The 22,570-nt window shown below is 42.3% G+C and overlaps 2 protein-coding genes across 15 annotated transcripts in view; one reads left to right on the top strand and one right to left on the bottom strand.

Moving 5' to 3' along the window:
• Nucleotides 1–2,761: 2,761 nt before the first annotated feature.
• On the bottom strand, nt 2,762–15,074 carry DYDC2 (DPY30 domain containing 2). 10 transcript variants are annotated; one of them, XM_082406799.1, is made up of 6 exons: nt 15,058–15,072; nt 14,415–14,577; nt 9,692–10,293; nt 9,379–9,526; nt 8,913–9,038; nt 2,762–5,986 (listed from the first exon to the last, which is right to left on the bottom strand). In XM_082406799.1, exons 4-6 carry the CDS (start codon nt 9,523–9,525, stop codon nt 5,726–5,728), a joined length of 534 nt encoding a protein of 177 aa, XP_082262925.1. In that variant the 5' UTR covers nt 9,526; nt 9,692–10,293; nt 14,415–14,577; nt 15,058–15,072; the 3' UTR covers nt 2,762–5,725. The 10 variants fall into 10 exon arrangements, with proteins under 10 accessions (XP_082262925.1, XP_082262924.1, XP_082262926.1 ...); XM_082406798.1 differs by lacking the exon at nt 15,058–15,072 and adding an exon at nt 14,739–14,847; XM_082406800.1 differs by lacking the exon at nt 15,058–15,072 and adding an exon at nt 14,820–14,834.
• A 51-nt stretch (nt 15,075–15,125) lies between these two features.
• DYDC1 (DPY30 domain containing 1) overlaps nt 15,126–22,570 on the top strand; it is a 54,607-nt gene continuing 47,162 nt past the window's right edge. For 3 of the 5 annotated variants that reach the window (XM_082406793.1, XM_082406794.1, XM_082406792.1), the window contains exons 1-3: nt 15,127–15,328; nt 18,059–18,228; nt 20,187–20,288. In XM_082406793.1, the coding sequence (XP_082262919.1) occupies nt 18,082–18,228; nt 20,187–20,288 (249 nt within the window). In that variant the 5' untranslated portion in view covers nt 15,127–15,328; nt 18,059–18,081. Of the gene's footprint in view, nt 15,329–18,058; nt 18,229–20,186; nt 20,289–22,570 lie in introns of all 5 variants that reach the window. The other 2 variants (XM_082406791.1, XM_082406795.1) reach the window with 1 other exon arrangement.

Here is a 22,570-nt window from a genome sequence, read left to right as displayed (position 1 = left end):
GGCCTCTAGGCCTGCGGGCTTCCGTAGTTGTGGCACGCAGGCTCTAGAGCGCAGGCTCAGTAGTTGTGGCGCACGGGCTTAGTTGCTCCGCAGCATGTGGGATCTTCCCAGACCAGGGCTAGAACCCATGTCCCCTGCACCGGCAGGTGGATTCCTAACCACTGCATCATCAGGGAAGCCCTACATTTAAAAAAATAAAATAAAATGTTCTTGCATCTCAGGTAGAAAAAAAAGAAAAAGAAAACACGTTGCCTTTTCATTACCACAGGAACTACCTGAAGTAAATGAGGAATCAATTATACAAATTATAGTATTTCACATTTCTTTGCCCATGAATGGTTTACTCCTCCCAACCCCACTCCACCTTTTTTTTTTTTTTTTTTTTTGGCCACATGGCACAGCTTGTGGGATCTTACTTCCCCGACCAGGGATTGAACCTGGGTCCTTGGCAGTGAAAGCGCCCAGTCACAACCACTGGACTGCCAGGGAATTCCCCTGCTTCCCCCATTTTAAAAAAATTTTTATTTATTTATGGCTGTGTTGGGTCTTCGTTTCTGTGCGAGGGCTTTCTCTAGTTGTGGCAAGCGGGGGCCACTCTTCATCGCGGTGCGTGGGCCTCTCACTATCGCGGCCTCTCTTGTTGCGGAGCACAGGCTCCAGACGCGCAGGCTCAGTGGTTGTGGCTCACGGGCCCAGTCGCTCCGCGGCACGCGGGATCTTCCCAGACCAGGGCTCGAACCTGTGTCCCCTGCATTGGCAGGCAGATTCTCAACCACTGCGCCACCAGGGAAGCCCCTCCCCCATTTTTTATAAAAGAAAATGGCTACTGTAACCTGCGTTGGAAGATTTCACTTTCCTCTAGCACAGTGGTTCTCGAATGGAGGCAATTTTGTCTCCCAGGTGGGGTGACCAACAGTCCAAGTTTGCCTAGGTCTTTCCTGACTTTAGCACTGAAAGTCTGTGTCCTCGGAAACCTTCCAGTCCCAGTTAAACTGGGATCATGGGTCACCCTAACCCCAGGGGACATTTGTCAGTGTCTGGGGACATTTTTGATTTTTAAACTGGGGTATATGTGTGTGTACTACTGGCATCTTTTTTTTTTTTTAATTGAAGTGTAGTTGATTTACAATGTTGTATTAGTTTCTGTGCAGCAAAGTGATTCAAATATATATATATGTATATATATATATATATATATATCTGATTCTTTCGCATTATAGGTTATTACAAGATACTGAATATAGGTCCCTGTGTTATACAGTAGGACCTTGTTGTTTAGCTATTTTATATATAGTAGTGTGTATCTGTTAATCCCAAGCTCTTAATTTATCCCTCCCACCACTTTCCCTTTTGGTAACTGTAAGTTTGTTTTATATGCCTGTGAGTCTGTTTATGTTTCGTAAATAAGTTCATTTGGGTCATATTTTATTTATTTATTTTTCTTTATTTTTTATTTTTTAAATTTAGTTATTTTATTTATTTATTTTTGGCTGCGTTGGGTCTTAGTTGCTGCACGCGGGCTTTCTCTAGTTGCGGTGAGTGGGGGCTAGTCTTCGTTGTGGTGCATGGGCTTCTCATTGCAGTGGCTTCTCTTGTTGCAGAACACGGCTCTAGGTGCATGGGCTTCAGTAGTTGTGGCACACAGGCTTAGTTGCTCTGTGGCATGTGGGATCTTCCTGGACCAGGGCTCGAACCCATGTTCCCTGTGTTGGCAGGCGGATTCTTAACCGCTGTGCCACCAGGGAAGCCCCTGGGTCATATTTTAGATTCCACATATAAGTGATATCATCTGATATTTGTCTTTCTCTATCTGACTTAACTTCACTTAATCTCTAGGTCCATCCATGTTGCTGCAAATGGCATTATTTCATTCTTTTTTATGGCTGAGTAATATCCCACTGTGTGTGAGTATATATATATATATATATATACCACATCTTCTTTATCTATTCATCTGTCATTGGACATTTAGGTTGCTTCCATGTCTTGGCTATTATAAATAGTGCTGCTATGATGAACACTGGGGTGCATGGATCTTTTCAAATTAGAGTTTTCATCTTTTCCTGATGTATGCCCAGGAGTGGAATTGCTGGGTCATATGGTAACTCTATTTTTAGTTTTTTAAGGAACGTTCATACTGTTCTCTATAGTGGCTGCACCAATTTACATTCCCACCAACAGTGTAGGAGGGTTCCTTTTTCTCCACACCCTCTCCAGCATTTATTATTTGTAGACTTTTTGATAATGGCCATTCTGACCAGTGTGAAGTAATACCTCATTGTAGTTTTGATTTGCATTTCTCTAGTAGCATCCTGAATGCTACTAACATCTTACAACATACAAAACAGCTCATTACAACAAAGAATGTCCAAAATGTCAGTAGTGCTAAGGTTGTGAGAGTCTGCTCTAGCATTTGACTACTCTAAGTGTGGTCTTTGGACAGACGGCTTGGGCATGGTGGAGAAAACTGTTGGAAATGCAGAGTCTCAGATCCCCCCTGAATCTAGTAAATCAGAATCAGCGACATTTAACAAGCTCCCCAGGTGATTTGTATGCACATTAAGGCTGAGAAGTGCTGTTTTTACACTTACTGTTTATTCTTTCTGATTGTCAGCATGACTGTATGGTTTTCCACAGGCTCCAAGAGTTCTGATTAATTATAAGCACCAGTTTCTGAGGAGAGCGCATTTCCATCTCAGGAGAGACGTGGGCTAGCCATGCACACCCATGAGACAGAGGGGATACCACAGTAGCGGTGCGTTCCAAAGTTCTGAGCATTTCCCTTAAGCTTGGCACGTGTGGGGTACTGCATGTAGCAGCCTTGGATTGATTTATGTGTGTGAGTGTGGGGGAAGGCTGGGGGAGATTTCACCCTGAAGAGGGTAGTAGTGTGATCTTTGATATACTTGATCTGCCCATCCTAAGGCCTAAACATATGGTTGGGGAAGACAAGCCCTTGTCATAGATATTCCATGTGGGCGGCAGCGCTTGCTGCAGCAGGGCCAACTTCATGAGCGTGCAACCTGTACAGTCACACAGGACCTGAATTTGGAAAGGCTGCACACTTGGTTTAATGCTCTGCTGTCATCATCTTGAAGCACGTAATTCTGATCGAGGCAGCCCACATTTTCATTTTGCATTGGGCCCTGCATATTATGTAGCCAATCCTGAGCTAGAGGAATGGGTCAGGGGTCTGGAATTGCAACCTAACCCTTGTGCCAATCAAAACTGGCTAGCTTGTCATTTTCACAACTCTGCTATGAGTTGCCAGCCCTTATATAAGTTCATTCATTTACTTATTCAGCAAATATTTACTGGCCACTTCTTGTGCACTGGGCACTCTTTTAGGTGCTGGAGACACCAAAGTAAACAGACAAAATCCCTGCCCTCATGGAGCTCACATTCTCCTGAGGGGGACTGACAGGGAAGAGGGCATGAAATGTTGTGGGTTGCAGTACAAATAGGATGTATATATAGGAAATGTAGATAGGATGGCTGAAAAGGCCTCATTGAAAAGGCAACTTTTGAGTGAAGATCTAAATGAAGAGAGTGTCAACTTTAATAACAGAATAGACAGTTATTTTACCAGAAACAGTATTTATTAGGGAATAGCAGAGGAATTGCAATTCAGATCATAAGCAAATCCAGAGAAGAAGGAAAGGGAACTTGCTTTTATAGAGAAAAGGGGGGAATTGGGAGGGGCTGTGATAATCAAAGAGTCCATTGGAGGAAGCTGGGAGTCCAAAGTATGGAGGCTTCTCATTGGTTGTGCTACTACAGTCTCTTACTGGCTGGGCTGCCACTGGGTGGAGAGAAGTTTTATTCCTCCTGCTGGATAGTTAAGTAGAGGCACTTCAGTTGGAGATGTAGGCAAATTTTGTCTCTTCCTACTTGGAGCAATTGGTGATGCATGGAGGGGCATGAGAGCTCCCCCTACAGTCCTGTCCCAACTCCAACTTTGGCTGAGGTTTCTTTAATTCCACAAGAGAATCTGCAGAAATCCAGGGGTGTGGGGAGATGGGAGCTTTCCAAGTGGAGAGAAGAGAAAGCAAAAGTTCTGAGATTGAACCATGTCTGGCATGTTTGAAGAACAGGAGGTTGGCATAGCTGGCATGGAGAGAACAATATGGAGAGTAAAAAGGTGGTGGGGAATCACTCTTATAGTCTGGTAGGTCATGGTAGGGGCCTTAAATGTTTCTGTGACTGAGATGGGAAGCTGCTCATTAGACATGATCTGACTTAATGTTTTACCAAGATCATCCTGACTTTAAAGTTGAGGATAGACTAGAAAGGTCAAGGGCAGAAGAAGGGAGTTCAGTTAACAGGCTATTGTAATAATTTAGGCAAAAGATGATTGTGGCTTAGGCATTCAAGTGGTTGAATTCTGTCTTTATTTTAAATGGAAAGCCAACAGACCAGATTTAGGGCTAACAAAAAAAGAGTAGAGCCAAGGATGGCACCACGAGTTTTGACTGAGCAAATTTTTAAAAATGGTAGAAACTGATTCAGGGAGGATAGAAGGGATTCCATTTGGATTGCAGTTGACCCTTGAACAACATGGGTTCAAACTGCACAGGTCCACTTATATGCAGATATTTTTCAATAGCAAATACTACAGTACTATACAGTCAGTGGTTGGTTGAATCCGAGGGTATGGAGGAACCTTGGGTATGGATGGCCAACTATAAGTTATATGTGGATTAAGCCCTGTGTTGTTCAAGCATCAACTGTAGTTAGGTTTGAGATGTCCATTGGTTATCCAAGTAGAAATGTCAAACAGGCAGTCAAGTTCAAGGAAATCTTGATTAAAGATATAAATCTCAAGTCATCAGCATATAGATGATATTTGAATGAATACAGATAGAAAATAATTGAAAAAAAATGTCAAACTTTTAACTTTTACTGTCATTGGAGCTGTTTCAAAAATAAGGACATGTGTAAACACTCCAAGAGGCCGGATTGCAAAATTCAGCTAAAGTTAAGATATGAACACATGAGATGGATGTGTTTTCACCGTCTAGTCTCCAAAAAAAGATAAAACAAAAGGAAGAAGTCTCATCAGTTTGGTTACTTTTTTTTTTTTATAAATGTATTTTATTTATTTATTTAGGTTGTGTTGGGTCTTCGTTGCTGCGCGCGGGCTTTCTCTAGTTGTGGCGAATGGGAGCTACTCTTCGTTGCGGCGCACGGGCTTCTCATTGTTGTGGCTTCTCTTGTTGCGGAGCATGGGCTCTTGGCACACGGGCTTCAGTAGCTGTGGCACGTGGGCTCAGTAGATGTGGCTTGTGGGCTCCAGAGCACAGGCTCGAAGTTGTGGCACACGAGCCCTAGAGCACAGGCTCAGTAGTTGTGGTGCACAGGCTTAGTTGCTCCATGGCATGTGGGATCTTCCTGGACCAGGGCTCGAACCCATGTCCCCCGCATTGGCAGGCGGATTCTTAACCATTGTGCCACCAGGGAGGCCCTGGTTACTTATTTTAAATCCTTATTATGAGTTATTTTATCCTATAAGTAGTTCAAATCTTCACATGATTAAGGGGTTTTCATGGCTATCAGGACAGGTCTTGGGCTGGAGAGTCCCTGCAGACACCTCCTTCCACAGCCTCTCATATCTTGGTTTAATCCACATAGTTAATCATCTTCAAGTAAGAGCTCTTCTAGCTGGCCATTTTCTCAGCTTGCAGCTTTGAGAGAAGCATAATTAGAATCATCCACCTTCTACAACCTAGGGAGGAGATTTGGAGCCAGGACGCATTTCAGGAGCAATTTCATGCTGAAAAGCCTGGTAATTTATGTCTTGTGGAGTTTCAATGTTCCAGTCAACCTGGACAGATGGCTCTGAAGAATGAATCTGTTGAGGCATTCCTGGAATCATACTGGAAGTTCCTGGCAGGGATTCCTGCTTCAAGGCTTCCTTCTCAAGGGGTTTTGTGTTCTCCTGCATAAACATGGTCTTCTTTGTGGAACCCACTACAGATATCAGTGGCTAAATAGAAAACAGAAGAGAAAAAAGTCATTAGCAGAGACTAAACATACTGGGCATGGCAAGAATACAATATTGCCATTTTCATGCCCAAGACTGAACAAAACTGAAAAAGACCTAATCCAGCAAAGCATAAAACAAATCTGATTGGATCAAGATAATTCACCAATAATTTAACTGCCTGACAGAACAAAATTCAACACCTTTTAAAGGAAAGCTACACAATCTACATGCCCTATAAAGTATCATCTACAATGTTTAGCATACAGGTAATAATTACTAGACATGTGAAGAAGTAGGAAAATGTGAACCATAATCTAGAGAAAAAGTATTTAATAGAAAGAGACCTCAAAATGACAAAGATGATGAGACTGGCAGACAAGAACGTAAAACAGTGATTATAAATATTTTTGAAAATTGAAAGGAGAAAAATGGCCATAGTGAGTGAAAAGATAGGGTATATCAGCAGAGAAAATGGAAATTATAGAAAGGAACCAGATAGAAATTCTAGAATTGAGAAAATATCTGAAATGAAAAAAATTCATTGAATTCCTAAATAGGATTGGACATTGCAGGAGAACGGATCAGTTAACTTGAAGACAGATCAATGGAAATTATCCAAACTGAAGCACAGAGGAAAAAAGATGGAAAAAATGAATGCAGTCTCAGTGACCTATGAGATGATATCAAGCGTCCATGCAATTGCAGTCCCTGGTGAGGTAGGAAGCTTGGAGCTTGAGCTCTACTGGCCATCTCTACCCCCATCTTTGTCCATTGTCCACTCAACAGTGGACCCTGTGGGGCACTGCAGCGAGCTCTGTGGAGTACTTGCCCACATGATCTTTAAGACCTTCTAACTCCAAAGTGCTATGAATCTATGCAGCAAATCTGTGTATTGTTTCCATAAAAACTTATTTCTAAAACATCTGTATGGCTCAGATTTTTATATCACAGGGATTGTTTTCAGACTTAGAAACAGAATAATGGTTTACTTACTCAAAGCTGCCTCTGCTTAATGAAGAGAAATCAATACAAGGGCAACTTTTGCCAGCTTTCTTCTAGGTCTGACTCAAATGTTATCTCCTCTGTGAGTCTCTTCTTGATTCCCATAATTAGGTATGATCTCTACCACACATAGTGCTCTGTTTCTACTCCCCTTTTGACACATCCACTGGACCAGCAGTATTCAATCTGGGGTACTAAAAGCAATGATGGTTTTAAGATATTAAGGAAAATCTTGCAAAGCTTTTAGTATAGGCGTAAAAGCCCATCAGCTAAATCAGCAGGCCTGCTGAAATCCTATGCAACCTATCCTGGGCCTATTTCAGATAAGTTTTACAGCTCTGGTGATGAAATCTAAAGATGACAGTAGCAAGGAAAAATTTGCTATTCACCTTGAGCCAACAAGAAACCAGAACTTAGAATCTCATCTTATTTGATGTACCTCCACCTCTTCGCCCTTTATCTAGCTCTTTCAGTTTATACTAGGAGAGCAACTTGCACTTGGATGGTGTGGCTCCCCCTTGCCACATAAGCAATAAGCTTTGTTTTACATCACTGTCGGGTTTTCTTTATTTCCTTCTAACAAAGGGAATCGATTTCCATAACCACAATTTGCACATGAACTCTTTCCTAAAGCTGAGAACTTGCACATAGTGCAGGCATCAGGCTGGCTCTCATTTCCCATCTTCCCTTACAATCGCCGATTGTCTCACACTTGGCAAAAGAAGAACAAACCTTTTACTCATCCGAATCTTGCTAAGAAATACTGCTTCAGGGTATAAAACCTCCTGAGTGTAACACAAAGGGACAATTCAAAACGTTGATGTGAGCGAGGTGTTCTTTAACAAAGGCATCATAAAACCAGGGTAGAGTTTTGGGAGTCTTTCCCTGCCTTATATATTTCTATTTCTATTAACAGTGAAGCATGGTGTTAGGAAAGGATTAGAGTGGGCAGCAAGGTGACGACGACAACTTTTGCTTAATGATCTCAAGTCTATCATCTCCCAACAACTGTTCCAAGAATGAACTGTTCCTGAGGGAGAGTTCCTTCAACTACTGTTTTCAGACTGTAGTAGGAAACTATCTTTCTTTTGATTTATTTATAAAACATCCAGACTTAAAAATATAAATCTATTAATTATGAGAAAATCTGAGAATATTGATATAAATGTACATAAGCTTAATATTTTCATGTCTTCACCAAAGTTGGCTTTGAAACTAGCAAAAGCTAGTAAATTGTATAGGACGACATTAAAGATTTTCATGCACAGGACAGATAGTTAAAAAGATGCCAGATATCAAGTTCAATAAGTGAATTCACTCTCCAGGTGTCATGCACTTTGCAGAAAGCACAAAATGACACAAGGTGTTTTTCAGAAGACTGTGGCAAAAATTGTGCGGGATAAAAGATATGGTTGTCAGACGAATGAATACACAGTTGTTTCCAACTATTCTAAGTTAATAATTCATGACCGCTATTAGAGCAACACAGAGGAGACATCTGTGGCTTGATACATAAATAAATAGCATATATTAAATTAAATACTTAAGTAAATAGTATATAATAAATTAAATAATATACCTGAAGTATTAACCAAAACCATATTTGGTTTCTGAAAAATACTGAGTAATTTTTGAAAAGGATTCAAAGGATCTTGTATGGAAATATATTTGTTCCAAGTGACACATTAGATTTTTCTTAAAATCTGATTTTTTAAACCAGTAACATGTAATTTATTCCCTGACATCAAAAATGGAATTGCCTTTAAGCATTTTGTTTGTTCATTACAAGGATTTTATTGACAAGGATTGTCAATAAGATTGATTTACATACAAACATATGAATATGGAGGGGAAAGTAGGCTTTGGGAGCCTCAGTGCACTTTGCACTGTGGTTGAGCTGTCTTGCAGATTTCCTGGTACCCACCACGGGATGACACTTTTCACACTTCTGTTGAATCTCACACTCTTCTTGCATCAGCATTTCTGTCACTCTGGTTTCTTTGAGGCTATTTTCATATTCTTCCTGCAGCTGGATCTTCTCTTGCCTATCCTGGGGCGATATGACAGAGTGGAAAAGGTCAGTCCTCGGAAGCAGGGACCCTCCCAGGACAGGCCCCGGGCCCTTCAGGGCTCCTGACTTTGCTCCTGTAACTAACTAGCTTCAACCTGCTAGTATCTCCAAACCCACCAACCCCACAACTTCTCTGAGTTGGATTCTCTCTTCAGCCCCCAGACTCCCTATACTTCAGGGATATCTGGGCCTAAGCCATCCTCAAGAGTGGAATAAACCATGACACTCCCCAAGCCAGCTCCAGAGTGGTGCCTTGGATTTCAAATTCCTCTGGGAAAGCTGAAAGCCCTCCCCAAGTCGACCCAGTGCACACACACACCTTTTCTTTTGCTATCGCCATTTTCTTGTAATGGTAAAGCCAGTGAGCCAGGTACTCTATGGGGTCACTGGGCTGAACCTTTGCCACCTCTGCCAGCGCCTGGGCCAGGCAATTTCCAAAGCACCTCTTCAGGTATTCGGTTTCCATCCTGGTGGGTTTGGAAAACGTCAAACAGGGTCACACTATTTTACAAATCTAATTGGACATAAAAAATAGACACATTCTAACCAACGCAGATTCATTTCAGGACAAATATGAGATGTTTCTGGAGCCCATCTTTCCCAAAAGAACCAATAAATACATAGGTACTTACCAATAGCTCTTAATTCAAATGGACTTTTTTCTAAAGCTCTCCAGCTCTCCAAGGTCAGTAAATAGGTCCCGGGGCGCATCAGGCTTGAGAGGAGCTTGATGGATTGGTGCTTAAAAGTGGCTAAGGCCTCCACTACATGACTCTACCCTTGAGTAGGGAGGAAATAACTGAGCAGGCAGGAGGGCCCAGGAGGGGCTCCGAGCACCCAGCAAGCTGCACTATTGTGAGGTTGGGAGCTACAGTCATCTGTGACGTAGATAAGACAGGCTTATCTATTTCACAACGGACCACTGAGAAGCCCTGAGGAGGAGAGGGAGGGAGAATGCCCAGCACTGTAGCTAGAAGCTATTCCGTTTTCTATTGCTTCAGCAAGAAACTACTTCAGGTTGAGTTGAGCCCCTGGATTTACTCTTCATCAGATGTCATGAATTGGAGGGAATGAAGCCTGAGTTAAACCATAAGTTAGGAGTGGAGGTGTAGTGTAGCAGTAGGAATGTAGAATTTGAGATCAGACAGACCAAGTTCCAATCCTGGCTCTGCTTTTTATTAGCTGTGTGATCTTCAGCAACTTACTAAGTCTCTCTGAGCCTCAGTTTCCTGATCTGTGGAACAGAATAACAAAAATATGTGTCTCATAATTGTGAGGATTAAAAGAGATAATAAATACATGTGAAGCACATAGCCTGGCGCGTAGTAAGTGTTTAATAAATATTAGCTGTTACAGTGGAAGATTGCGACATGAAATGGCCTAGCACCTAGCCTATTCCTGAACATCTCCATGTTCCTGAAGCTGACATATTTTAAGTCCAAAAGAGCTAAATAATAAAGTGAACAATAAAGGCTTAGATCAATTCCTAACATTTTCTGGAGGCATTTTTCAGTTTAAGAAGGGAAAGATAAGTAGATAGATAGATAGATATGAATACAGAAAAAAAAATTCCCAGCTCTTTCCACTGCAAACGCCTAGAAGCAAAAACACCTCAGTAGCAATGAACACACAGAATTTGCTTTTTTAAAAAAACTGAGGCATAGTTGATTTACAATGTTGTGTTAATCTCTGATGTATGGCAAAGTGATTCAGTTATACATATATATGTATTCTTCTTTATGTTCTTTTCCATTATGGTTTATCACAGGATATCGAATATAGTTCCCTGTGCTATACAGTAGGACCTTGTTGTTTATCCATTCTATATATAACAGCTTGCATCTGCTAACCCCAAACTCCCAATCCATCCCTTCCCCACAGAATTTGCTTTTATTTATTTATTTTTAACATCTTTATTGGAGTATAATTGCTTTACAATGGTGTGTTAGTTTCTGCTTTATCACAAAGTGAATCAGCTATACATATACATCTATCCCCATATCCCCTCCCTCTTGCATCTCCCTCCCACCCTCCCTATCCCACCCCTCCAGGTGCTCACAAAGCACAGAGCTGATCTCCCTGTGCTATGTGGCTGCTTCCCACTAGCTATCTATTTTACATTTGGTAGTGTATATATGTCCATGCCACTCTCTCACTTCGTCCCAGCTTACCCTTCCCCCTCCCTGTGTCCTCAAGTCCATTCTCTACATCTGCATCTTTATTCCTGTCCTGCCCCTAGGTTCTTCAGAACCTTTTTTTTTTTTAGATTCCATACATGTGTGTTAGCACATGGTATTTGTTTTTCTCTTTCTGACTTAACTTCACTCTGTATGACAGTCTCTAGGTCCATCCACCTCACTGCAAATAACTCAATTTCGTTCTTTTTATGGCTGAGTAATATTCCATTAGAATTTGCTTTTAAATAGGCTTCACCACTTAAAAAGAATCAAGGTTCCTTGGAGAAATGACTAATTCCAAGATCAGGGCAGGAAATGTCTAATAACCCTGGAATGTTTTGTTGTCCCAGAAAGGAAATGCTACAAAATAAAATGGTTGGGGACACAGAAGCCAGCTTGAAGGGGCTGCTACTAGCCAAATCTGGGGCAATTTGGCCTCCAAAATTAATAATGACTGTAATGGATTATAACCAATTGAGTAAAATAAGAATCCATGAGTCCATGTAGGAATAAACAAGTGAATGGGAGAGCAGGCAAGTTCTTTCTTAAAGTAGAATGCCAACTAATAAATGTGGAAAGAATAATGGAGCTAAAGAAACATTTTGAAACCATCACAGTATAACTGAAGCAGCTATCAACGAGCACTAAAACTTGGTGAATATTTGACAAGGAATAGGATATTTATATATATTCTCAAAGTTTCTCCCCACAAATTATGGATTAATTCCAAAGTAAACATAGAAACTTTACAGTGGTGAAACCTGGCCGACACAATGTTAACCAATTGATCAAAGTAAACATCACCAATAAAGGGACAAAATAACATCATGTGTCTCCTGATGCGATGCACTTCTTAGTAGGACATAATACATTTCTGTAGATTCCTGCTCCAAATGCAAAACTAGAATCTGATTGAGGAAACATCACACAAAGCCAAATTGAGAGACAGTCTACAACTGGCCTGTACTCTTAAAAATGTTAAGATCATGAAAGACAAAAGAAGATGAGGCCAGGAGTTCCCTGGTGGCCTAGTGGTTAGTATTCGGTGCTGTGCTGTCCCTGCTGTGGCCTGGGTTTGATCCCTGGTCGAGGAACTGAGATCTGCAAGCTGTGCGGTGCGGCCAAAATATATAAAAAATAAACAAACAAACAAAAGATGAGGCCCCAGTCCAGATCAAAGGAGCCTAAACAGCCATCACAACTACATGCAACACATGATCCTGGGTTGGATCTGGAACAGAAAATAGAATTCTGTAAAGGACGTTGTTGGAAAAACTGAATGTGAATTGTAGATTACATAATAGAATTGTATCAGGGTTAAAATTCCTGGTTTTGGTAATTGAAATATGAGTAAGTAAGAAAATGTCCTTGTCCTTAGAAAATACAGTGTGGTAGGTCTGAATAATGACTTTCCAAAGTGTCCACATCCTAATACTTGGAATCTATGAAATATGTTAACCTTATATGGCAAAGGGGACTTTGCAGATGTGATTAAATTAAGCATTTTGCTTGGGGGAAATTTTACTGGATTATCCAGGTAGGCACAATGTAATCCAAAGGTCTTTATAAGAGGGACACAGTAAAGTCAGACAGGGTAGAAGGAGATGTGGTGATGGAAGCAGGGGGAGAAAAGGGGATGTAATTCAGGGCCATGAGCCAAGGAGTGTGGGTAGCCTCTAGAAGCTGGAAAAGGCAAGGAAATAGATTCTCTCCTAAAGCCTCCAGAAGGAGGCAGTCCTGCCGATACTTTGGTTTTAGCCCTGTAAGATTCATCTTCGATTTCAAACTTCAAAAACTGTAAGATAATAAATGTGTGTTTAAAGTCACTAAGTTTGGGGTAATGGTGGAGGGTGGGGATGGGATGTGTGGTGGCTCCTTCTGCCAATCTGTGGCCCACCTGAACCAATGCACCTGAATAAACTATCTTCCACACCCCTTCTACTCAAAGTCCACTGTCAGCGGCACTGCTTCACCTGGAGGTTGTTGAAATGCAGATTCTCAGGTCCCACCTCAGACTTACAGATTGAGAGTCTGCATTTTAACAAAATCCCCAGGTGACACACAGTTACAGATGTCCTCTGCCTTTATCACAGTAGAATTACCCTTCCCAGAGGGTGGAATCACCAACTCTGCATTCCCAGGAAGCCTCTTCACTGCCTGGTCCTTGGTGGCGGCCACTCTGCAGTAGGTGTGGCAAACCTCTTCTGGAGAAAGCATCTGCACATTTTCAACAATGGTCTCAACAAAATACACTGACCTGACCGTCACTAAGACTTGATGTGAAAACAGCAGAGCCAGAAAAAAAGAGTCACCATGTGAAGCCTGGAGAGGGAGGAGCCAAAGGGATGCATTTTATAGCCCACTCCCCACCAAATCAGGCCACACTCACCAGTGAGGAAGGGGCTATTTTTCAGTTTCCCAGGGCTCCTCTGAGCGTCTGCTTATACTGGACCTCCTTGCTCATGGCCTTGCATTCAGTAAGCGGGGCGCTAAGTATAGGGATTGTCTTTGTTCCCACCACATCCTTAGTGCTGGGCACTCAGTACTTGCTCAGCAAATATTTTTTGACTTAAGCAGTGAGGGCTCTGATGCTTGCGGGCCCAGGCAAGAGCTCATGCTCCCTTCCATTTGTCAGTGCCCACGCTGGCACTTACTAATTTCCTCAGCTAATGGTTAATGAGGCATCTCCTGCCCAGCACTGCCCCACATAAATTGAAACAGACCATGGGAAATGCTAGCTGAGGACTGTGCACAAACCACTAGCCCAGGGAAGACTGCAAATGGCAAAGGCTAAAAGGCTTCCTGGAGGTGGGGGTACCTGTGCTTGTTCTGAAAGGAATGCCAACTAAAAGAACGTCCCCAGCCAGCTGGCTATACTAGGCTTGAGTCATTAGCCACTGCAGTTGTTGAGTCACTAACACACCCTGGAAGGAGTTCAGGGTGGAGATCAGGAATGTGGAACTCTGCTCTCCGGGAAAATTGACAGAACAGAACTTCAAGTAGAAATTTTCAAGAGGAAATTTTATAAACCCAATTTCTTGCATCTTCCCATACTTAGAAAAGCACTAAAATAATTAAGCTATCTGTGCCTGGTGGCTAGCAGTGACCTTTTACCTAGATATGTGTTTGCAGGTATCCCTTCTCCAAAAATCACATATATGCTGACCTCCCCCCTTACCTCTTCCAAGCAGAAGCAGTTTCTCAGAGTTGTCAGAGCAGCTGTCTCCAGGGCTAGAGTCCTCAGCTAAGTCCCCAAATAAAACTGAACTCACAGCTCTCAGATGTGCAATTTTTTTCAGTGGACAGGAACTAAGCAGAAGTCACCAGCAAATGCAAAGGTGCTAAGGTGGGAAAATACCAGGCCGCTCAGGTAGCTAGCCTCCTCTGGCGTAAGGCTGTGGGGCTTCACCTACAGGTAGTCTTTGCGGCTACTCCCCCCGCCACTCCCCCCACCCCGCGCAGGCCAGCCCTCTGCCCTTTCTCTCTCCCAGTGTGCGCCCACCTGCCGGCCCCGCTCCCTCGATTCCCCTTTTCGGCTGCCCCCTCCTTACAGCCTCTAGGTTGCACGTCTCTGTTCACCTACCCCGGTGTTCCCTGCTCTCCACCCGGCACCTTGCACACCCCGCGCGCCCCCTGCTATCAACTGCTCGTCCTACCCCTCCCCGCTCCGCCCGCCTCTGCTCTCTGCAGCACCTCCTCCTCCGGGCCCCGCCTCCGATCAACCCCCGCCCGCGCGCCCCCTCCCACGATCCCCGCCGGGCGCAGTTGGCTCAGCTCTCCGCGGGCGCCCCTTCCTCTCTGCCCCCGGCCGTCTCCCGCACCTGGAGCGCGCACGCTCGTTGCCTAGCGACGGGACGCGACTCGCGGGTAGGTAGGCGCGTGCGTCAGCCGCCCGCATTTAGAACGCAGGCGCAGTCTGGGAAGAACGGCTCCTGGTCCTGGGCTGGGTTCCGGCGGACGGAGGCGGTTTTGACCGTTGGACCTTGCGAGTGGTGTAGGGCTCAGGCGACGTCCAGGCTCCAGAGGTGAGAGAGGGTTAGCTCAGCGCCAGACTCCGTGGACACCTCTGCGGCTGGGTCCTCCTCCTCGGTGGTGAGCGGCGCCGCGCCATTTGGAGGGGCAGGGGAGGCGGGCACCCTTCCGCGGACCCGGGATGGAAAACCAGCCGAAGCGCTCGGAATCCAGGGTTGCCAGATAAAATTCGGCGTACGCAGTTAAAAATGAATTTCACAGATTTTGTGCTTTTTAGCACAAATATAGTATAATACAAAATTAGTCCTTGTTTATCTGAAATTTAACTGGGCATCCTGTATTTTTATTTGCAAAACTGGCAACCCTACCCGGTCCCTTCCTTTCCTACTCGGCCGGCTTTCTCCCAAGCATGAGCGAGGAACCGCCTTCTATTTCTTCTGACAGCTTCTCCAGGCTTGAGGCAGCTGTTTCTGTGGGAAGGGGCTTTCTTATGTATGAGCCAAGATGCCTGTTGCTGTGTATGAAAAATAATATTCCTTACAACAGGCTTTTGAGATGGGTATTGTCGCTGTTTCATGGGCAGGAAACAAGCCAAGCGAGGTAATGAGTTTCACCTGGGTTCCGCTGTTAACGAGATGCAGCCTGCGTAGGTTTGAGACCAATACTACTTGGGAGGTTTCTCCTTACGGACCACGGTACCCTTCCCATGTGTTTGTTATCTTTCTGGAGTAGCAGCAGTAATCTGTTCCCTTTTTAATTGTTACTCTGTTTCAGATGACATTGAGATTTGTCTTTAGAGTATTATTGAAGAAGTACGATGAGGATACTGTGTTCCATACTCAGTTGTAATAATTCTTTTCTCTGTGTGGTTAAGACACACAGCTTGACAGGGAATTAGGTTCGTTTGTGCCGGTTTTTAGTTTGTTTTTATGACTACATTTATGTATACACACATACACATTCCTTTCCCCACTGCTGTTGCTAATACAAACGACGGTATACTATACGCAAATTCTTCATCTTGCTTTTTTTCACTTCACATTGTGTTCTAGAGATCACTCCCAATTTTGGAGATCTTCCTCATTCTCTTTTTATCTGCACAATAATTCATTGTGTAGCTGTATCTCATTAATCCTTTAATGATGAACATCTGGATGGGGTCCCAATTTGGCTATCCTTAGTAATAGTGCAAAACAACGCTGTGCATATATCACGCATGTTTTTGCAAGATAGGATCCCAGAAGTGAGATTGATCAGTCAAAGGGTAAATACATACGTAATTTTCTAGATATTTACAAATTTTTCTCCATGGGATTATGCCATTTTGTACTCTACCACCATCATATGAGAGAGAGTAGTATTGGGGTCTATGGATGAAACTCAGGAGGTCATTGTTTCTGAAATTTTGTGTAGAATGTTAGGTGGATTTGTCCAGGGACAGGTCTAGACACTGGCAGTCTGTTCCCTATAATTGCTCATGCCTGACATGTAATAGGTACTCAATATATATTTGTTGAATAATGAGTACATTTCATCAGATTCTCAGAGGAGTCTGGATTCCATAAGGGTAATTCGAAGGTGATCAGTTTTTTCAAAGCACCTTAAATAGAGTAGTTACTGCATTTCCCTTTCTTCCTTCCTTCCTTCTTTTCTCTTTCTTTCTTTCTTTTTCCCTCCCTCCCTCCCTTCCTCCGTTCCTCCCTTCCTCCCTTCCTCCCTTCCTTCCTCCCCATCTCTCTCTCTCTGTCTGATCTGAGATGATTCCTGTCCATATTTGTAAATAAACTGGGACGTTACTGAGAGAGTGGAGAAACTCATTAACCATGGAGAGCCAGCTGTGTCCACGCTGTGATTGAAACACGCTTTTTGAGGAGCTAGAGAAGTTTGTCCTCTAGCAGGAGGACAGACATGTGCATACACAGATAATGCTCAGATAGTGTGACAAGTACTGTGTGAGCTGCTTGGGGAAGGAGGAACGTCTTTGTGTTGCCTGGGAGACGGTTGTATTAGCCACAGCGGTGAGGAATTAGAGATGATTGATACCTTGCAGATGAGGAGATATTTTCCAAGCTGAGAGAAATTGAGGGGGCCATCATGTGCAAAAGTCATGGAGATGGAAACATGCAAGGTGTGAGCAGCAGAATGGCAGGATGTTCTGTGTAGTTAGAGCCCAGAATATGTTAGAGGCAGAAACAATATCTAGAGGTGAGCCTGGAAACAGAATTGGGGCCAAAGCATGAGGAGCTTCATATGCTGTTCTTTGAAGGTTGAATTTTTTTATTCTTTGGCCTTGAGATACTTGGATTTTTAAAAAATTTGAGGTGGTCTTTTGTGATATTTTCTAGAAGCGACTCTCATGGCTCGGGAGGAGCATCTTAGTAAGTCACTTAGGGTAATGACTCTGGAATCAAAAGTTGGGTATGAATCCCTCTTCATCATACGCCACCTGTGTAATCCTGGGCTGTTCACTTATGCTCTTTGGGCCTGGGCGACCTCATCTGCACAGTGGGGCTAATGATACCATGTTCAGGTATGTTGTAAGGATTTAGTAAGACATGCATCACTTGCCATATAGTCGTCTCACCATCACTAATGACAGTAACCCTTTTCTGACTCTTGGGACTCCAGGGTCCTTCAAGTTTTTGAAACTATTTTAGTTGTAGTGACTTCTGTGGAGGCTTTTTGGAAACTGCTAGAAGTGTCCTGGAGCCAGCTTGCTTGTGCCATCCCTGATGGCAGGTGCCCATGACTGGTGACAGGATGTAATGCTTTGTTGGCCTCACTGAACTCTACTTTGATTGTGCCTTCATTGAAAATTTCCTGCACTAATGCAAAACGTTTATCTTTCAGAGGTTTTTATTTAGCAGTTAGAAATGGAGTCGGCATATCTTCAAAAGAATCTTGGGACCTGTCTAACTCAAGGTCTTGCAGAAGTGGCAAGGATGCGCCCAGTGGATCCAATAGAATACTTAGCGTTGTGGATTTACAAGTATAAGAACAATGTGACCGTGGAGCAACAAGTAAGTATGGATCTTCTTTTTTTTAAATTTATTTTTTATTGAAGTATAGTTGATTTACAATGTTACATTAGTTTCAGGTCTACAGCAAAGTGACTCAGTTATGCATATATGTGTGTGTGTGTATATATATATATATATATATACACACACACACATACACACCTATTTTTTTTCAGATTCTTTTTCCATATAGGTTATTACAAAATACTCAGTATAGTTCCCTGCACTGTACAGTAGGTCCTTGTTGTTTATCTATTTTATATATAGTAGTGTGTATCTGTTACTCCCAAATTCCTGATTTATCTCTCCCCTCCCAGCCTCTCCCTTTTGGTAACCATAAGTTTGTTTTCTAAGTCTGTGAGTCTGTTTATGTTTTGTTAATAAGTTCATTTGTATCATTTTTTAGATTCCACATATAACTGATATCATATAATATTTGTCTTTCTCTGTCTGACTTAATTCACTTAATATGATAATCTCTAGGTCCATCCATGTTGCTACAAATGGCATTATTTCATTCATTTTTATGGCTGAGTAGTATTCCATTGTATATATGTGCCACATCTTCTTTATCCATTCATCTGTCAGTGGACATTTAGGTTGCTTCCATGTGTTGGCTATTGTAAGTAGTGCTGCAGTGAACATTGGGGTGCATGTATCTTTTAGAATTATGTTTTTCTCCGGATATATACCCAGGAGTGGGATTGAAGGATCATATGCACTCTATTTTTAGTTTTTTAAGGAACCTCCACACTGTTCTCCATAGTGACTGTACCAATTTACATTCCCACCAACAGTGTAGGAGGATTCCCTTTCCTCCACACCCTCTCCAGCATTTACTATTTATAAACTTTTTGATGATGGCCATTCTGACTGGTGTGAGGTGATACCTCATTGTAGTTTTGATTTGCATTTCTCTAGTAATTAGTGATGCTGAGCATCTTTTCATGTGCCTTTGGCCATCTGTATGTCTTCTTTGGAGAAATGTCTATTTAGATCTTCTGCCCATTTTTTGATTGGGTTGTTTGTTTTTCTGATATTGAGCTATATGAGCTGTTCATATAGTTTGGGGATAAATCCCTGTCGGTTGCATCGTTTGCAAATATTTTCTCCCATTCCATAGGTTGTCTTTTTGTTTATGGCTTCCTTTGCTGTGCAAAAGCTTTTAAGTTTAATCAGGTCCCATTTGTTTATTTTTGTTTTTATTTCCATTACTCTAGGAGATGGATCCAAAAAAGGTATTGCTGTGATTTAGGTCAAAGAGTGTCCTGCCTATGTTTTGCTTTAGAAGTTTTATAGTATCCAGTCTTACGTTTAGCGCTTTAATCCATTTTGAGTTTATTTTTGTGTATGGTGCTAGAGAATGTTCTAATTTCATTCTTTTACATGTAGCTGTCCAGTTTTCCCAGCACCACTTATTGAAGAGACTGTCTTTTCTCCATTAATTGACCATAGGTGCTTGGGTTTATTTCTGGGCTTTCTATCCTGTTCCATTGTGGATCTTCTTTTATAAAATTAGAGGAGTGAAATAATTGGTCCAGCTTCTTTGCTTTTTAAAAAAAGTTCAATATTATCATTTCTTTCTATTATAAAAATAGTATGTTTATTATACAAAACTTGGATAACATGAAAAAGTAGAAAGAAGAAAATAAAGAAGACCTCTATTTAGATTCTTAGGTATTTTTAGGTATTCTAGTCTTTTTTCTACACATTTGCCTGGAGATTTTTTTATTTTACACAGTTGTGACTGTATTTGCTGTGTAATTTTAATTTTGTGCTCTTTGTTGAAATAAAACACACATTTCCCCCAATTATTATACAGTTTTCAAATGGATAGACTATAATTTGCTTAATCCTTTCCCTACTGTTGGAGATTAAGATGCTGTTAAGATTGTTTTTACAGATTGTTTTATCTGTAATTAGTCACATGATGTTGTTTTTTTTTTAAACCATGTTAGAGACAAGAGGAAATGGCCCAGTTGGAGCATGAAAGAGAATTAGCTGTGATGGAGCAGGAAATGATGGAGAGACTTAAAGCAGAGGAGCTCCTGTTTCAGCAGGTGAGACAAGAGAGTTTAGTGGTGATTGGAACTAGTGGAGTCACCCTTGGTGTGGTGCAACCCAAGTGTTCAAAAACTCATCTCTTGTTGCTTAGATGTAGCTTTCTTATATCTTCATCTTTATGTCTGTATGTGGCTTCTTTACTGGAGAAGAAGCAGTGGTGGTGAGGTAGGAGGAAAACCCAGAGAGTCTGCTGTCACAGAAGCCAAGGGGACAGCGTCTCAATGAGACCTGAGTGGTCAACCATGTCTGTGGCTGGTTGAGTGGGAACAGAACTGCCAAGTCTCATTTAAGGCCACTGGTGACCTTGGTGGGAGCAGCGAATGTGGGGTGGGGTAAAGCAGGGGAGATGGAGATGGTGAGTAGAGGTAATGCTTTCAAGGAGATTTTCAGGGAAGGAGTTTTCTTTTGTTTATTTGTTTGGTTTTTTTAAGGAACAGAGTGGAGGGGAGTGGTTGATGTAAAGAAATAAAGGGGATGATTACTAGAGTCAACTTTTCATGGAGACCAGAGGAAATTGGCTCTGGAACACAGGTTAGGCAGGTGGAGGGGCCCTTCTTTGATTCTTTGATTCAAGGAAAGAGGAGAGCACGGCATTAGGTACATGTGGTGTGTAGGTTTTGTGGCAAAAGTTGAAAGCAGTTTCTGTGTGACTATTTCTTTTTTATGAAGTAGGGACCATGATCATCTGCCCAGAATGAGGTGGTAAGGTAGGAGGTGTGGGGAGAGTGGGGAAGGTTTGAAACAGTGGCTTTGGAGAGGTAGAGTTGACCAAGGAAACTTAGCATCCCTCGGTAGCACTGAATTCCCTGAGACCAAGCAGTCATAATGGGGCCTTTTGGTTTGGTTTTGTGAAGATGTGATTTTCTCCACCTAGGCCTGGATATTTGAGTGAGGATGTGGAGGAGACAGACCCTTTGACTGAAGTGAGTTTGGGTTAGCAGGATTGGGGAGCTAAAGATGTTGGTTTGAAAATGGTTGAAGAGGTGGGTCATGGAGTATAAACCAGAGAGGGGAAAGTTCTAGAGTGACTTCTGGACTAATTTAATTTATGGAGCTCTTCTAAACCAAGTTGGAGTCACCCTATACTTCTATCATATGGTACTTAACTCTAGATTCTCAACTCCAGTTTACATATTATAAAAAGGGAAAGAAGCCTATTATTTGGGTGTGTGGATAAAAAAGGAAAATGTAGACATAGAAACTAGCTTCTCTGTCTTGTCTCCCATCCTTGATACTGGGGTAGATCATTCTAGGCACCTTAGATGGATATGGCTATTCTAGGCACCTTTACTGCTTCTGAGTCTTCATTTTTCAGTCATTTGGCTTATTTTTGTGGGGAGGTTGCACAGTGTTGAGCTGGATGTCAAATGACCGTCCAAATGGGCAAGTGTCTGCTGCAGTCGCCCCAACTTTGAGTGAGGAGCTGCCCTGCCTCTTCCAGCTCCTAGAGCTGGCATCTGTCCCCTGTCTATCAGAATAAGGAGAACTTCTCAGCCATTCTCCTTCCCTAAGATAGTTAGATCACAGATATGGAGATGTTTAACTTGCTTTGACTCATCTTCTTTACCTTACTTAAATAAAATTTGGCAATACTAGAACCCAAACATTTTTCTAGCTGTATCAGTATGAAGCCATCCCCTGTGCATCAAACCCTAAGCATTGTATTGGGGGTGGAAGACATAGTGATATCCTGCAGAAGATGTGATGGCCCATTAAAGAAGTGGATTGGTGGGCAGAGATAGATGAGAGGAGGAGAAGGGACGAGTGGACCAACAGATGAAGAGAAAGAGAGAGGCCTCTCCGTGTCCCCCGAGTCAAGTGAGCTGGAAGGTCAGGACTCTGGTCACCTGCCTGTTGGTTGCAAGAGCAGGTGTCCTCATAATCAGTACCACTGAGTTGAAATTCCTTGAAATTTTAGGCATTCTCCAGCAAGCCTGGGTCCTTGTGAGCAGGGAAACATTTTTCTTGCTGTTTTCTGCTTAAGAGTTCATTTTGGAAGTACTAGCTTTTGTATTTGTTTGAATGTTTTTCTAATGGTTTTACACATGTGTGAAGAAAGCGACTGGGTTTCGAACATTTCCTGAAAATGTTAAGAAACCGGTTATGTTGACCAATGTGGTTGGTATTTAGCAACTGCACTTTGTGTTATTGTTGAGAGATTAATTTTGCTTCCTCTACAAATAGCGGAAAGTTGATTGAATGATAACGTTCCTGCATTTCGGCTACCTAGCCCATCAGTTTTTTTTTTTTTTTAAATTAAATAATTAATTTATGTATT

Source organism: Balaenoptera borealis (genome assembly GCF_965194805.1).
Source record: "Balaenoptera borealis genome assembly, chromosome: 10".
Lineage (NCBI taxonomy): Eukaryota > Metazoa > Chordata > Mammalia > Artiodactyla > Balaenopteridae > Balaenoptera > Balaenoptera borealis.
Note: the sequence above shows the minus strand (reverse complement) of the source record. Positions and strands in the feature narration are given on the sequence as shown.